The 15,908-nt window shown below is 36.0% G+C and overlaps 1 protein-coding gene across 1 annotated transcript in view; it reads left to right on the forward strand.

The window, feature by feature from the left end:
* LOC121415965 (arrestin domain-containing protein 4-like) overlaps nucleotides 1–15,280 on the forward strand; it is a 29,712-nt gene extending 14,432 nt beyond the window's left edge. Inside the window, exons 2-7 of the mRNA XM_041609376.1 lie at nucleotides 1,296–1,415; nucleotides 7,744–7,967; nucleotides 8,710–8,892; nucleotides 9,606–9,800; nucleotides 11,768–11,909; nucleotides 12,230–15,280. Coding sequence (XP_041465310.1) covers nucleotides 1,296–1,415; nucleotides 7,744–7,967; nucleotides 8,710–8,892; nucleotides 9,606–9,800; nucleotides 11,768–11,909; nucleotides 12,230–12,912 — 1,547 coding nt within the window. The 3' untranslated portion in view covers nucleotides 12,913–15,280. The remainder of the gene's footprint in view (nucleotides 1–1,295; nucleotides 1,416–7,743; nucleotides 7,968–8,709; nucleotides 8,893–9,605; nucleotides 9,801–11,767; nucleotides 11,910–12,229) is intronic.
* The last annotated feature ends 628 nt before the right edge of the window (nucleotides 15,281–15,908 follow it).

A 15,908-nucleotide genomic window follows, 5' to 3' on the forward strand; every position in this document is an offset into this window, starting at 1 on the left:
TTCAAAGATGTCGTCAGCGCCTTCGATTGAATTATTATATTTTTAAATACAAAATTAATATGTAATCCTGATAACAAAACGTAATAAAGCATAATTTTCTCCAAAATAATAATCCCAATATTGAGACTCGTAGAGTAAATCCCACATTCATTAAGATGAATGCAATTGCAAGGATTTGCTCTACAACCAAACCATAATTGAGGCTTTGTCAAATATGATTGTTCAATTTGTTGCCCGTGAATTGCCAATTGATTGATTTCTGTGGATGCGGTCGATCGACAAATTCATATAGCCATGGTCGTCCAGTGATATTGAATTTATTTCCATCACATGTACTTTGTACATCCGATGATCATGAGCTTATATTGGTGTGGTATATATACCAGCGACCGTGAAATGGTCTGGAAATGCTATTCAATGTTTTATCATGTTTATCGTACACTCTCGTTTTACCAACATTTTTGTTAAAGATCAAGCGCGGACCTTTTCAGAAGGCATTAATTTTCATTTTCATTATTAGGAAAAACATTAAATTCATATATTCAATCTGACACTTTACACATATTATAATGCAATAAACATGACTAGTCAGATCAATCAACATGTAAGCTCAGAGAAAATATATACCAGTAGCTTACTAATATTTTATATTTTGTCAGAAAAACATTTTTCAAGTCTATTGTTTTGTATATAATAATTTAATAATATTTTTTTCTTTTTCATTTGTCACTATATTGTAATAATATGGAAGGAACTTTCTCTCAGCATTTTCAATATTTGTATTTTATGTATTATCGGTTTAACAGCTACAAGCTGGACTTTAGGAGTCGCCATCTCCAGATTACGGTAACCAATACGAATGACATAATTCTGAACAATGATTTGGACTTTGGAAATAAACGTTGAATTGAATCTTGAATAGTTCTGGGTTCGCGACATTAAGGTTTGTAATCTGTCCCTAAAACGCATTGACCAGTAAAGACCATCGTTGCACGCGCACTTCGTTAAAAACACTGACCATGAACCAATCAGAATCGCGCATTCATAATTTGCGACCCATCGGGAATCTTTGCGTGATTCGGGGGAGGTTCACAGACTACCTTTGATGTATTTAATAAATATTTCATTGTATAAACGTTTGAGATTTTTTTGCTCTGTTTTCTTTATGTGATGAATAGCGCTCAGTCTAACTGAATAACGTTAATTTCGTCTAAAGTAGATCGCTATTGGTGTCTTGCAAGTTTTCATACCATTATTTTATATCCCCCCTTCCCTTAATTTGTTTCCTTCACCAGGTATTCGAGTGAAATTCAAGGGAAAGACGAAGACGGAATGGAGAAACTTCCACGATGATGGAGAAGACTTCTTATGGAAAGAAGTATTGTTCAAACATACTGCCCTCGTCTTTGGTGAAGGTAATTTTTTCAAACATTATGGTCCATTATTTTAGTTTTGCCTATTAATCCTACCTTTGCTATGATTTGTTATTTATTTTTTTTTCCTTTTTCAATTTGGTCCGCTCACCGTGATTTTAACGAAATCGTCAAACACCGTCATAGCCATAGGGAGCATTTTATAAAGCAAACAGTCAATGATGTATACATGATTATCGGTATATTGAATTTAATTAAAAATTGAATTATTGTTGTTATAGTAGCTACTGTACATGCTTTCATCTGACTGGCTTAGAACATATAACCCATTGAAAATTACGTTTTTCATGTACGCTAAACTGCACGTCCAAGCCAAAACACAACGCTCATAGCCAACAACCCTTTTGACCGACGAGGTACAAATGATTTTTTTTCTACGCTTTATCTGTAAATGTTTGCTACATTGTGCTTCATCTTTGCTGTCCTTTGTGTTACTTATTGAGACCAATTAATTCATTTAAATCAACGTTATCAGCGTTATTCTAATATAATAGCAATGACTATTTTTTATGTTTCATTTCGGGGTAGAACACGAATGCTTTTAATTGAATGGCAGTTGCCCCTACCCCTCTTTCACCATGCACACATTATTATAATTCTGCAATTTAAAGTGTTGCCCCAAAATGCTTTGCTACATCATGAAATGAGGAATTATTAGATAGATAGATAAATAATGCAAAAAAAGAATTATGGTATTTAGTACATTAATTTTCAGGAATGAGGATTATTTTGGAAATCGAACACTTTTATTCCATTAAAAAAGATGTGTACTAAATGTCTTCATTAGTCTTGAGTGGATCCGAGGTGTAATTATTGTAATCAATACCACTTTCCGTTTTCAAATCTCAAAATTTACTACTTGAAAAATATAACTTGGCGAACGCACTTGTCCCAATAAAGTCTGCTGTTCGATATTCACATAATAAAACACTCACCGTATTTCATAGAAACCGGGCTGAATTTCATTCTGTATTTTCTGTTCATACCCTTTAATTTAATCAAGCTAATTCTTCATCTCACTGACTGATCGTATTAACACGTGCACAGCCATCGCTCGTGAAGAAGTTAGCCTGATTGATTCAGCCCACTTTTCAAGATGATTAACAGTGTGAAATTATATCATAAGAGGTATAACTCTCTGTCATCCTGGGAATAAAGCAAATAATAGTAAATTTTAACTTACTTATTATTTCGAAATTGTATGTTTTAAATGCAAACAGATAAATGAGATACTATATATTGACATTTTACCCTTCTTTCACTAATGCTGGGTGAGATGAGAGACCACATTACTTCAACACTTACTGTATGGGACACTCATCGACAAGGTGGTTGTAACCTATGTTCAGACTTTATCAGATTTTATCTAGGTTTTCGCTGTTCAATTTATCCATCCAACATCAACATGACCAACGTTCTTTTTTTCTGTCCATGAAAGAACTTTGAATAAAAAGGGGATACTGCTTACTTCTGTGTTAACTTCTTTCATTCTACACAAAGGAATATGATGTTGATGTTTTTAATCATAAAAAACCTGGATGTAGACTAGCCCGATTAATAGTCTGGTTGATATATCAGCATGGCTGTTTACCTCATTCTTTACTCAGTTCTCAAGCCTCTCCACGAATGAAATTGCAAATATATTAGACCGACTCCACCATGGATCATAACGACTCATTATGACATTTTTTTTCTTGCATTCGATATTTAGGATTTCTCAGAACTACCCTCGACGTACGGGAATACATACCAAATTGATGTGTGCATTTTACAGGAGAAGATGGAAATACAACGGAATATAATAGAGATAAAAAATGCAATAGGTTCTAGGCGATGAAAGTGATTTTATAAGTCGCTTATCTGCCTACACTCTTGGATTTTGTACGACAGTTTGAAATGTTTGATGTACAAAGAGGACGCGATGATGGGGGGGGGGGTTGTTGGGTGTGTGTGTGGGCGGGTGGGTGTGTGCATGTTAGGTGGATGTGGGTGAGGAGAGAGACAGGGGAAAAGAGATAGATCGGGGTAGTAAGAGAGGAGGCGAATGGGGTAGGGAGTAAGAAAGAAATGGGTTGTGGGATAAAACACATTTTTACATCAAGGAGAACAGAAAGAGAAAGAGAGAGAGGGAGAGAGAGGAAGATAGGGGGTGAAGGTAGTCATGAAGAATCACTCCATGAGGATCATTTCATGGAACAAACCATGTGTGATTTTCGCTGAAAAGCAGTTACAAGCAATTGAAATCCTTGCATCCGATTGGCTGAAAGCAATTTAGCCAATTTAAATTACTGACAAGATTCTTGCTGAAGCACTCCATTAGTCATGTAATTTAACGTCTAAAGTAGATGTAAAAATACAAGTCTTTTATTTCTTTAAAAATAAAATCAATAAATTTTTTATCCCTTTTTTCACGCTTGGCATGCTGTACTAAGGAGCGTAGAAACAGACTGCAATAATATGCCAACACATTATAAAAATGATAAAGTGCTAAAAACGATCCTTTTCAGGAGCTCGTACGCTATACAATAATATTACTGCACTGCATGTGTTGATTTCCATTAATTTGGATGCTAAGGGGAGCATTTGTTGCATTGACCAGAAGAGGTGCTGCGTTTAGCACTTAAAGTGCTAAAATCAACAATTGAAGTTAAATTACTTTAAAAGCTACTTAAAGTGCTGAATTTAGTGTTTTTTATTGGATGTGAACGTAAAAGTCCATGAATTGTAATAAAGTGCAAAGTTTATTTTTTATACATAATATATATATATATATATATATATATGTTGCTTGCAAATGCTTTTTATAATAATACAACATAAAATATAGAATACTCAATTAAGCAATATTACGAACTAGGATATAATGCACTTTAGGAGTTGATTCACTTCAAGTGCTTAAATCAGCATGTGATGTTGGTGCGGCGTTTGGCACCCCAAGCTGAAAATCAACAACGGAAGTTAAGTTACTATACAAGCTGCTTAAAGTATTGAATAGAACACTTTGTGTGTAGTATTAAGTAGATGTGAACGTACTTGTATACTAGATATATTTTTAAACGCATGTTCTTTTAAAAAACAAAAATCAGCTTTTTTTATATTGATTTATATCAATGACATGGCATAAGAAAATGCTTTTCTAATGATACACTTAAAAAAATAGTGCTATGTTCAGCACTTTTGGAACTATTTAACACTTTTAGAACATTATGCTTGTTGTTACTGACCTACAGGTGCTGACTGCCTTCACTTTAGGTGCTAAAAACAACATGTGATGCGCTATCTTAAGCATCCAAAGTGATGCGTTTAGCACCTCAATCTGAAAATCAACAACTGAAGTGAAGTTTCTTATACGAGCTCCAAGAAGTGCTGAATTAGCAATTTAATGTCTTAGAATGTAGGTCTGAGGTAGATGTAAACGTACTTGTATAAGATTTCTAACAAAGCGTTTCTACATTATGGAATTATACCTTTGGTATGTAAACAGCATAAGCCTAAAAAGTGCTCTCATGGTGATAAAATTGTTTGCAAAGCAATCACAGACACTAAAAACAACGCTTCGCCATTATAACAAGAGGAGGAGTTCGGAAAAAACACAATATATACATGTATATAGAAATCAATTGAAATCGATGGTGATTGAACGTATTTGAACAAGGGCGATTTGTACATAACAGTATTTGATGTAGTGTTATAATGTACTGGTGATATGTATGGTGCACAGCACGTGCTTTGGAATGATTTTGAATAAAAGGTGCTCCATCGGAAGTTATTTTGAAAATGTTGATGAAATGCTATCAACTTTACAACATGTACGGGTAGCACTTCAAAGGAGGCAATGTGGTACATCGGTCCATGTGGTTTCTCAAGAAGTTAAGATATAAAGGGAAAATCGGAAAAACGACATATAAAAGAAGAAAATATAAGGGCATAACAAATAAATGAGAGATATCTAGTCTTGTGATATTGAATTGTAATTCAAATTAACTGAGATATATTAGGCCTTCTTGCTCACCCTCCCCTGTTTACAGTACCATTCTGCCCCAGAAAAAAAGTTGCTTTGGATAGGAATATATAAAGAAAATAACACTTCAAGTATTTATTTAGTTTTTCACAAATCAGTGATATAAACAGCATAGGCGGGATGTAAATAAAGTTATCACACTCACTACTTCATTTAAGCCTTCAATAATGTCAAACCAAGCTTGATCCATTGTGGAATATCATTCTTCATCATTGTCATAATATTTTATCATTTGGTGCAGACCCTTATGTTTTCATACTACATGTATGATACATGTATATAATTTTAATATTTCGTTTTTCGTATTATTGATAAAAAATAGTTACCAAATCACCACCACCATCATCACCATCATCATCACCATCATCATCATCATCATCTTTAATAAAAAAAAATTGCGTCTCATGATCACCATAACGAGCATCAGCACTATAATAATCATCAATATAAAACATAAAAAGCATCGATAAATATGAACTTAACCACGATGGCTTCAACTATCTATCATATCAGCCCTGTGTAGCATTGCTTTCTTTAAATCTGTTGATCATTAAAAATGTGTTTTTATTCATTTTCAATTACATCCTTTCGTTAGTTGATTGTTTTTCGTGTATATTATGCTTGATTCATTTAACAAGTCACACGCCCACATGGCGCCCCCACCCCCACCCCTACGGAACATCAGACATGAATCGATTTGCCCTCCGAAACACACGATGTCCGGCTAACCCGTTTGCGCTGAACACCCGAATAGCCATTTCCATCAATAAAGGCATAATTGTTTTTCCCGCTTCATTGGGGTCCAAAAGTCATGAATAAATAGTCCCGAATAACACAAAGAAAGGGTGGGAATTAGAGCTGAGAAACGTCATCAGGCATTTTCCATTTCATTTGATTTAAAGAGGTTATTCAAAACTTCGTAATTTTAGCGAAAATATGTACGTATTCGGCACAGTCACATGAACAATGGGAAATATGGCTTAGCAAAAAAACATTCTCAATGTTCATGTTGTTTAAAAAAATAAAGGAAATTCGTTTAATCATGAACGGCATGCATAGACTGAAATTCCGTATGCACTTACAGGAAAACGTTTTAGGCATATAATTTTCATCTCTTTTTTTTATTATTCTTATTTCAAAATCAATTCTCATTGGGTCGTAGTTATCTCAACTGCTCCTTCACCACTGTTCACTGGCATAACTAAATTCATTATGAAACAATAAAAAAATCATCCATTTGATCAAAGAATTTGATTCTACGATTGACGAAATCCAATGTGTAAACGATCCTTGTGATCATTTACTTACAAGTAACTTAACACTTTGCAGTCGGAGCCCTATCACTGATTTCACTTCTCCCGATTTCTAGGAGTTTTCAAAGGTTACAAAGGATATTTATGGATTCCATTAATGGAGTAAACAAATGAAAATATATGAAAAATTTTTTTTTTTATAAAATCAAGAAAATGTACGACCCTAAGTCGCTCGAATTTTTCCTAATATTTCAATACAGAAGGAAGGAAATAGACATTCGTAGTAGCCATGTCCGTGTCACTGTAAAAACTGTGGTGTTAAAACTGACACCAATTGGTGTTAATAGAGGATCACACCCTGAGGTGTTAAAGTAACACCCTAGAGATTGAACATAACACCAAAGAGTGTAAATGTAACAACCATAGGTGTTGTAATAACACCTTTAGGTGTAAAACTAACACCGGTGTAAAATAACTGGTGTGGTCCTCTATGTACACTGGTTAACAACACAGTTTTTTCTGTGTGAGAAGCAGAGGTGCTATGCGTGCTGAAGCCCAATATTTTAGTGGTGGTGCTTAATGCGTTTTTCTCCTTAGGCAGCTGCACCCCCTGTAATTATGGACGGTGTGCAAAAATTGAGAAATATAACCACAGTGATCTTCATTTTGTAAAAGAGCCCCTTTTTTCTTTCCAAACTGAAATCAGCACCCCTGGAAACAAAAATCATTCCCAGGGCCCTGTATATAGCCCATTTGACATATTCGACTATAACTCCATGAATCTTAAGCTATTTATTTCAGGATCACAACTAAATTGTAAAAGCACTGCGTTTGACTTTATACTTAAAGATGACTTTTTTTCTTTCTTTTCAGATGACGGTACTAGTATAGCAGATTGAGGTTTTTATATCAGCATAACACAATTTGAAGAGTGGAAACACTGATTTAGACTTCAGATTTTTTTGGTGTTTATTTTAAGACAGTGCAACTTGATGAATAAAATCACTGAATAGGACCCCAATATTTTTTTTTTCAGATGACGCATGTGATCGGAGTCACATCCTTCCAGCCGGTGAACACAAGTTCCCGTTCCGCTACCGCCTACCTCTCGGCCTACCTCCAGAGCTCTACTGCAAGTTTGCTCAGGTCTCCTACATGGTCAAAGCTGTCATCGATCGCCCCCGGAAGTACGACCATTCGGCAAAGAGGGCTTTCAAGATCAAACCCGTGGTCGACCTCAATATCATCCCCGAAGTGCTGGTGAGTAGTCCAGGCGACCGTAAGTCTTAGTAGGAAGTTTTCGCAATAACTACGCAGACACTATCTACAACGCGGAGAATCGTTTGTCAAAAGCCCTTCAATAACAAAGAAGCACTTGTCGAAAATCCGGGAATCAAAATAGCAGTGTCGTCATGGACTCTGGGCAAACGAATCTTCGACGAAACCTCTCAGCTGTTTTCACTTGCGTCTTCAAAGGTGCATTGTAGAAAGTGTCTGCGTACATGTAGTTTTTTTTTTTTTGGGGGGGGGGACTCTATCACCTCAACCCAATCATTCATCATCACACGCGTAAAAAAAAGTATTACACGAAAGTAGTTTCACGAGTCAGGAAAAAACATAAATTTCCAGGCACTTTGTGAATCGTATCTTGTGTTTGTTAGTCTCAAATTTATATCAAAGGATCAAGAGAACACATCTTGCGCCCTTGTAAGGAGTTTTTTTTTCAATCGCGAAATATAAAATGAAAAAATTAACATTTCTAGGAGCAGCTGCAATACCCTAAGCTAGGGCTATGCAATACATCGTAATATTCGTTTACAAAAGAAAGTTCTTTGATATACCAGGGCCAAAAATTGCGCTTAAACGTGTCTTTTGGAATAGATAATGAACAAACCGCCATTTTAACACGCTTCTAATTTTATTGAAACTTTATGTGTGATTGCTCTTCTTTCTCCAACAGACCTCTCTTATTTATTTTATACATATATTTTTTTCTTGTAAGGTTCCGATAGGAGATCAGAAGACAGTTAATGAGGGCTGCCTGTGTTGTGAGACTGGTCCAATTACACTAGACGTCAATGTAAATAAACGAGGTTATGTGGTAGGAGAGTCTATGTGGGTCTCAGGGTGTCTTGATAACCAGAGCAACAACGATGTGTCTTACATCTCCTGTACCTTGACGCAGGTATTCCCGACATAACGTTTTAGTTGTGTTTCTTTTATTATTATTATTCTCACATGGATTTGTCGTTGGTACAAATAATAGTAAGGCGGTACAAAGTAAGGTACGATCTTGTGGGAAGGTGTTCACTTTTTCAAAACCTTTCTGCTTGTCGACAAAACGGTCGACCATAGAGGAATACAGATTCGTCGATATAATGTACCTCCTCAGATATCCGACAGGCCAGTAAATAGATGGAAGACTAATTTTGATGGCATCCAAGGTGTTACGATCCGACTATAGTGCCTATAGCACAATTTTTTTTCGGTAAAACGGTTTGCTCAGTGGAATAAATGCCGTGTCGAGATTGCGCCTCGAGCTTTCTTGATTGTGTCTAACCAGGCGCTTTACCTCAGAAGATGATGCAGTTATGAGAGAAGTGGGCGAGCAATCCGAATTCCTATCTATTCCACTTAGATTTTAGCGCATTCTATGTTTAAATTCATCACTTGCAATTTAAAAAAAATGTTTTTATAGTATTTCATTTGTAATCTATTGGTACATGAAACCTCTGATAGACTAAAGGCTCACAGAAAATTATTGGAATTAAAACGTGGTCTGAAGGGACTTATCGGTAGTGCCATTGCTATTCAAGGTTAAGGGGACCAGTTTCATTAAGAATTACGGCTATTGTAACATTGTCATTTTGAAAAGAAATTTTAATTTATACGATCCAGACACTGACCTTCTTCTCCAAGTCTGGCTGGCGGACGGACGACAAGAGAATCCGAGACGACATAGTCGAGATTGAACTGGAAGGATGTCCGTCGTACCAGAAAAAAGCGATCGAACCCACCGCTTTCAGGGTCCCTCCTGTCGTCCCCTGCTCCTTCGAGACGTGCCCGAATATTTTCCTCGAGTATTCGCTTCAGGTCAGTCATGCCCTTATTGCTACGCATCGGGCCCTGTTGCAGATACATGCTAAGTCACACTTACGATTAAACTTACTGATAGTACACCATTGGAAATAACGTAATAGCTTTGGTCGATCTGGGGCCTGTTGCAGAAAGAGTTGCGTTTAAACGCAAGTCAAAATATCAAGCGCAAGTACGAATACGGGTGTTTCATTGGCTGAAAATCAAGTTAGGCAAGTTTTTTTTTTAGTTGCGTTTGATTGCAACTCTTTCTGCAACGGCCCCAGGGCCTCGTCTTACAAAGAGTTAGGATTGATCCGATCAACATCAAGTAAATGGAAATCCATCATTGTAATAATTTTTTTAAGGAAAATTTGCACAATGTCCCTTGAAAACAAATTGAAGCACACTGTTTTCTTTCTATTAAAGAAAACCATGAATTTATGAATATTCATCAAATTTATAGAATATTTTGAACAAACGCGTTTGTTATGTTGACGTTGCTGGCTTTCCATAGTTGTGGTTGGTTGGATCAGTTGTTACGCTCTGATCCTGCAGACGCTTTTACCAACTGTATCCCGACAGACTACGCTAAAAACATGAACAAAGAGAAAAGGGAAAAAAGTCCGGGGCACGTATTAGGAAAAAGGGTGTTTGACCCCCAAACCTGAAACCATACCGTTAAAGTTCAAGTCTACCCCAGGAAAATGCTGACTTGAATAAATGGAGGAAAATCAAACTAGCATAGTGCTCAGAATTTCATCAAAATCTGATTTAAAATAAGAAAGTTTTGACATTTTAAAGTTTCGCTTATTACTGACAAAACAGTGATATGCACAACTCAGTCGATGATGTCCACCACTCACTATTTCTTTTGTTCTTGTTTTTTTTTACAATAAGGACCAATCTGACTGAACCATATAGTATTAACAATGCTAATTCTACATGTTCAGGGAGGAATTAATCGTATCACTTGAAAATGAGGAGAAAAATTAAATATTTCATATTTCATGTAATAAAATACAAAATAAATAGTGAGTGGATGACGTCATATTTTCCTTATTTGCATACCAGCCAGGATGTGCAGATAATTGTTTTGTGAAATTAAGTGAAACTTTAAAATGTCATAACTTTCTTATTTTACATCCGATTTTGATGAAGTCTCCAGTGTTATGCTTGTTGGATTTTTTTCTTTTTATTTAGATCAACTTTTTGTTTAGATAGACTTGTCCTTTAAAAACGGAAGTTGCGTATTGAATGAGGAGCTTAAGAACTGGCCCTCTACAAATTGGTGTGCTTGGAAAATGGAATTAAACATGAAATGGGGTCAGGAGAACTGACGGCTGACACGAGGGGCTTAGGAACGAGTAAAATGAGTTGGTCTACGCAACAAGGTTGACAATGATATGTTTTCGAACAAATGGCAAGTCATAAAAAAGTGGTCTTCACACATACCCACATTGCCATTTTTCGTGCATAATCCAACTCCCCCTCCCCCTCCGGAGGAATATAAGAAGAAAAGGACAGAGAATGAATCGAAAATAGTGTCAGCTAAACATAACAGTCACCGTTAGGTCGTCTTGCTTCTCCCTTTAAAATTTATCATGGGCTTTCCCGTTCTTACCCAATCAAAACAGAGAAGAGGTGTCGGACGATCAATATTAATTGAACCAACACTTGCCCAAGAAAGATACATGGTGTACCGTGAAACCTACTACACTATTCTTCTTTGCCAAGGAAACCTTCAGAAGTTACATTAATTGAAAGCTTTCCAAACAAACTTACTGACACATGCACATTATGACCGACAATTTAAATTCACTTCAAACTACTGTATTCAGATTATTGAAAGCTATCGTTCTCGTTGGCGCTGTATTTACTATCATAATACAAGTTTGAACATATTGAAGACATTTTTTAGTCTTCTCTAATTCAATGAAATCATATATGACATCTATATTTTTTCTCATCCATGTTACAAATAGATTTCAGCGGTTGTAGGGTTCGAGACTCCGGCGTGTACTTTGAAGTTGCCTATATCCATCGGGACCATTGCTGCAATTAATACCAATCGAAGGCCATCAGTCAACATGGCCGTCACCCACCAGTCAGAAGTCAAACGAATGGGTACGACCACACTAAAAAAAAAACATTTTGTACTTATTTAGGGATGTAACCTTAAGGAAGGCGCGCATATTAACGCATCTATTAAAGAAGCTGCACAAGTGCAAGAGAAGAGAATGAGCATGTGCAATAGTTTTAACTATTGATTATAGATTAGGAACAGATGCATATTAGCAGCTAAGAATATTAGATAGAAATGTTGATAGATATATTGGAAGATGATTAAGATGGATTGGTATAAAGAGAGATCTGCAAATAGATACATTGTAGATTAATAGATAGAGGGAAATAACAAACCCATTGATTATCTTTTTTATCGTCAGTGCCACCACCTCCATCCTACGATATTGCAGTATCCGGATTTCGGGAGGTTGAACCTATTCAAAGCAATTCTCCAGTTACAAGGACACATCCTAGTAGACTATTTGAAGATTTACCTATAATATCCAACTATAGCGCATCAGACAATAACGCACTACCTGCGCCCTGCAGTCCGCGGTCGCCGTCAGGAAAGGTAAAACACAGCACGTCACCAACTTTAGAGAAAAACAGGCAACATTCAACGTCGCCGACATCAAGGAACTTTTCGACGTTGTCAAGAAGCAATATACCGACCTCATACAGCTCAGCGTCACCGACGTCGCGAGTTAAGTATGATACTCTCCCTTCAGCTAATGACAGGCGAAGCGGTAAAACTGCGGCGGTAATGGCCAACCCGGTTACAACATCACCGGCTCGCATTATACTGCCCTTGGGTAGTCCACGGTCTTCGGCGCCGCGGTTGAGGTATGATTCGACGCCAACTTCGGAACGCGGCGAAAGTGCGTCGCTTCTGTCGAATAGAATGACGTCTCCTGACGCAAGCACATATTACGATTCTTCATTAGGTTATGGACAAGCACCACTTGCTGATCCTTGGCGGACGCAGAATCAATATATTCGAGACGAACCTCAAGATCAAAATATGGGCCGGACTCGGGGAAGAATTGCCGAAGCATTCGTGTGATTTTTGTTTGTTTTTCATGTAAATTCGTTTATTGCTGTAAGGCCCTTCAAGGGATTTTTATAAGTTTTGAGTAATCACCTGGCAGCAGAGTGCATATCACTTTGATATACGTTAACACGAATGATAAGGACCCCGGTATATGAAAAAAATTGTGGTAGGCCTATTTATAGTTAAGAAGTCTCAGGAAAATAATATTTCATTTTTGTCATGTTTGTATGCGTTTGATGATATCCTACCAAGGTAGCAAAGCATAGGCCTAACATTGGTAGTGTGAGCTGAAATTGTTCCTACTACTTGTTATGTTTGTAACAGTCTACTTTTGAATTTGAGATAATCTTAGGGATAAACAAGAAACATCAAAATATTAAAATTTTAAATCTAATACTTCGAAATATATTCCGCAACCATGGCAACATCTCAACAGGATACAGACATCACAATCAACGGTGTTGTAAGTTCGAGTATCTCGTTATTGTCAGTGGTATACTTTCCTCTACAACTTGGCACATTGGTGAAAATGACGTGGATTTTTGATAAAGCACATCATTATTGATTGTTTATTTTCTTAATGTAGATTTTAACCTTTTAAGGTATAGTTTCCGTGATCTTTTCATCGTATTTTTTTCAAATATGAAGTACACAAATTAAGAGGTATAATACTGACCTTAACTTGATATTTCGTTAATGGGTTATGACAATCCTATTCCGTAAGTTCTAAGAGGGGCACCATTTTTTCCTGTGTCATGCTGTCTGATGCCATGGCTATACAGGCCAAACCGATCAAAATTTTAACGTTAATTCCGATGAGCATATCATCGGTCGACTTAGAATTGGTTTCGTTATTGTCAATTTTAGTGAATTTTAAATTTTAAAACAAGTTTTAAAAGGTGTACGCTTACGAACATTTTCTTTTTGCATATGTTGCCTAAATCATATACATAGACACCAAAATATAACTGTGCAAAGTTGATTAACTGGCATGAACTTCATTAGTTTTCATTTTACTGTAAGAGCCTATTTTTTAAATTTTTAAATTTTAAATTTTTAAAAACCGTACGCTTACGAACATTTTCTTTTTGCATAGTGGCCTAAATCATGATTGATTGATTGATTGATTGATTGATTGATTGATAACGAATTTATTCATTCCAAAATTTTAAATTTTTAAAATTTTAAATCATGTACATAGACACCAAAGTATAACTGTGAAAAGTTGATTAACTGGCCTGAACTTCATTAGTTTTCATTTTACTTTTAGAGCCTATCTACGAGACAGATCTTTCGGATTTTTTTCGCATAAATGAGATAAGGGAAACATGAATATGCCGCTTTCTACATATCAATGATTTATATCCTCTGATCCAAAACAATTTTTCCTTGAGATTTGTATTACATATTCCTAAAAGTTACACTCTTAAAGTAAAATGGGACGCCTGAGACCAATTGAACTTTGTTCAAATGCAGAATATGTATTACAAGTTTCACAACATGGATTATTTTTGCCTTATCATAAAAATGGGGTAAATGTTTAGTGTCCAAAAGTGGAGAGTTGTTTCACTTGAGACATCATACACCTTGTTCACATTTCCAAGGGGAGGATCTTTTTTAATAGCATAATATATCGCAGCCTTCTCAATATTCAAGTGCTTATAATTTTCCTATTGCTTGTCAGATTTCACTGAAACATCTTATTCTTCAAATTTGCTTCTTTAACACGAGCCAACGTGTTCCAAGGGGTTCATTCTCTTTAAAAAGTTATTGATCTATCCAGAATCCATTAGGGGAAGCACTCCATGTCTGATGTGATGGCACAGTGACGGCCAGATCTGAACCCCCCAAAAAGTCACATCGGATCGTGTATTCCTGGTCATTTTTTTTTCTTTTTTACTCGGGAAGATGAGTTGCCACATCTGACTGATTTCGGATTCAATTCTGAACAGAGATTCTTTTTAGAGTGTATGAAAAGCAAAAAGATAAAAAAGTAAAAATAAAAAAATAAAAACAATAATAATGATGATGATGATGATGCTGATGATAGTGATAATAATTAGATGTTGGCAGATAACTTGTCGATGCATGCGGGGTGATTTCAAGAGAGTTTTCATGGTTTTGCATCACTTTAGACAGAGCGACACGACCATTTCCCCACGGCTGCAGACAATAGGACCTACACAATTCTTAATTCGTGGATGAAACATCCCCCATGTATCACAGTATGTATTTGTTGAAGAGTTTAGCAACGTTTGATATGTAGTCTATGCAGTTTTCTATTGTATTAAATTGCTACTTAGCAGGAAGTAATATGAGATTAACAAAAATGTAATATAAATAGTTTGCAAAATTGGAACTAATAAACTTCAGAATTACAGCTTTGTCTTTTGTACCAATGTTTGTACTGTGTGCTGATGCAGTAATACATTTTTTCCCCTAATTGAATTCCCTGGCTACGGGGCCTGGTGGACATTTACCTCCCAGAACATTGTACAATTCAATCCGATTCAACGTGCATTGATATGAATCATGACATTAAAGGGTTGGCATCAAAACAAAAGATTCAACTCAACAGATCATAATGATGACAACACTCTGAAAATAGTAGGGGAAAAAACTTAACCAACCCTAGGCAATATGCTGTCTACACAACTATTGGTAAAAATCTGTCCAAATTGGGTAATAAAAACTAATAATTGGGTAATAAATTTGCTTAATTGGATAATTGCCAAGAATATATATATTTGTTTACCAACATACATTATCCAACAGTGGAAAGTGGAAAGTATGTTGCCATTATTTCAAGTGTGAAGATAAAAACAAATCATATCATTTTAATTTTTTCACAAATGCAATAAAAAACAATACTGAACAGTATTGTTCATATATAACCACAAACATGATAATAAGGCATATCAAAATATGTTCAACCACCCCCTCCCCCCCCAAAAAAAAGGGGGGATACGCGTTATATTAAACGTTTCAATTCGAAAAAATCATCTACT

This window comes from Lytechinus variegatus, chromosome 5, assembly GCF_018143015.1.
Source record: "Lytechinus variegatus isolate NC3 chromosome 5, Lvar_3.0, whole genome shotgun sequence".
Taxonomy (NCBI): Eukaryota; Metazoa; Echinodermata; class Echinoidea; order Temnopleuroida; family Toxopneustidae; genus Lytechinus; species Lytechinus variegatus.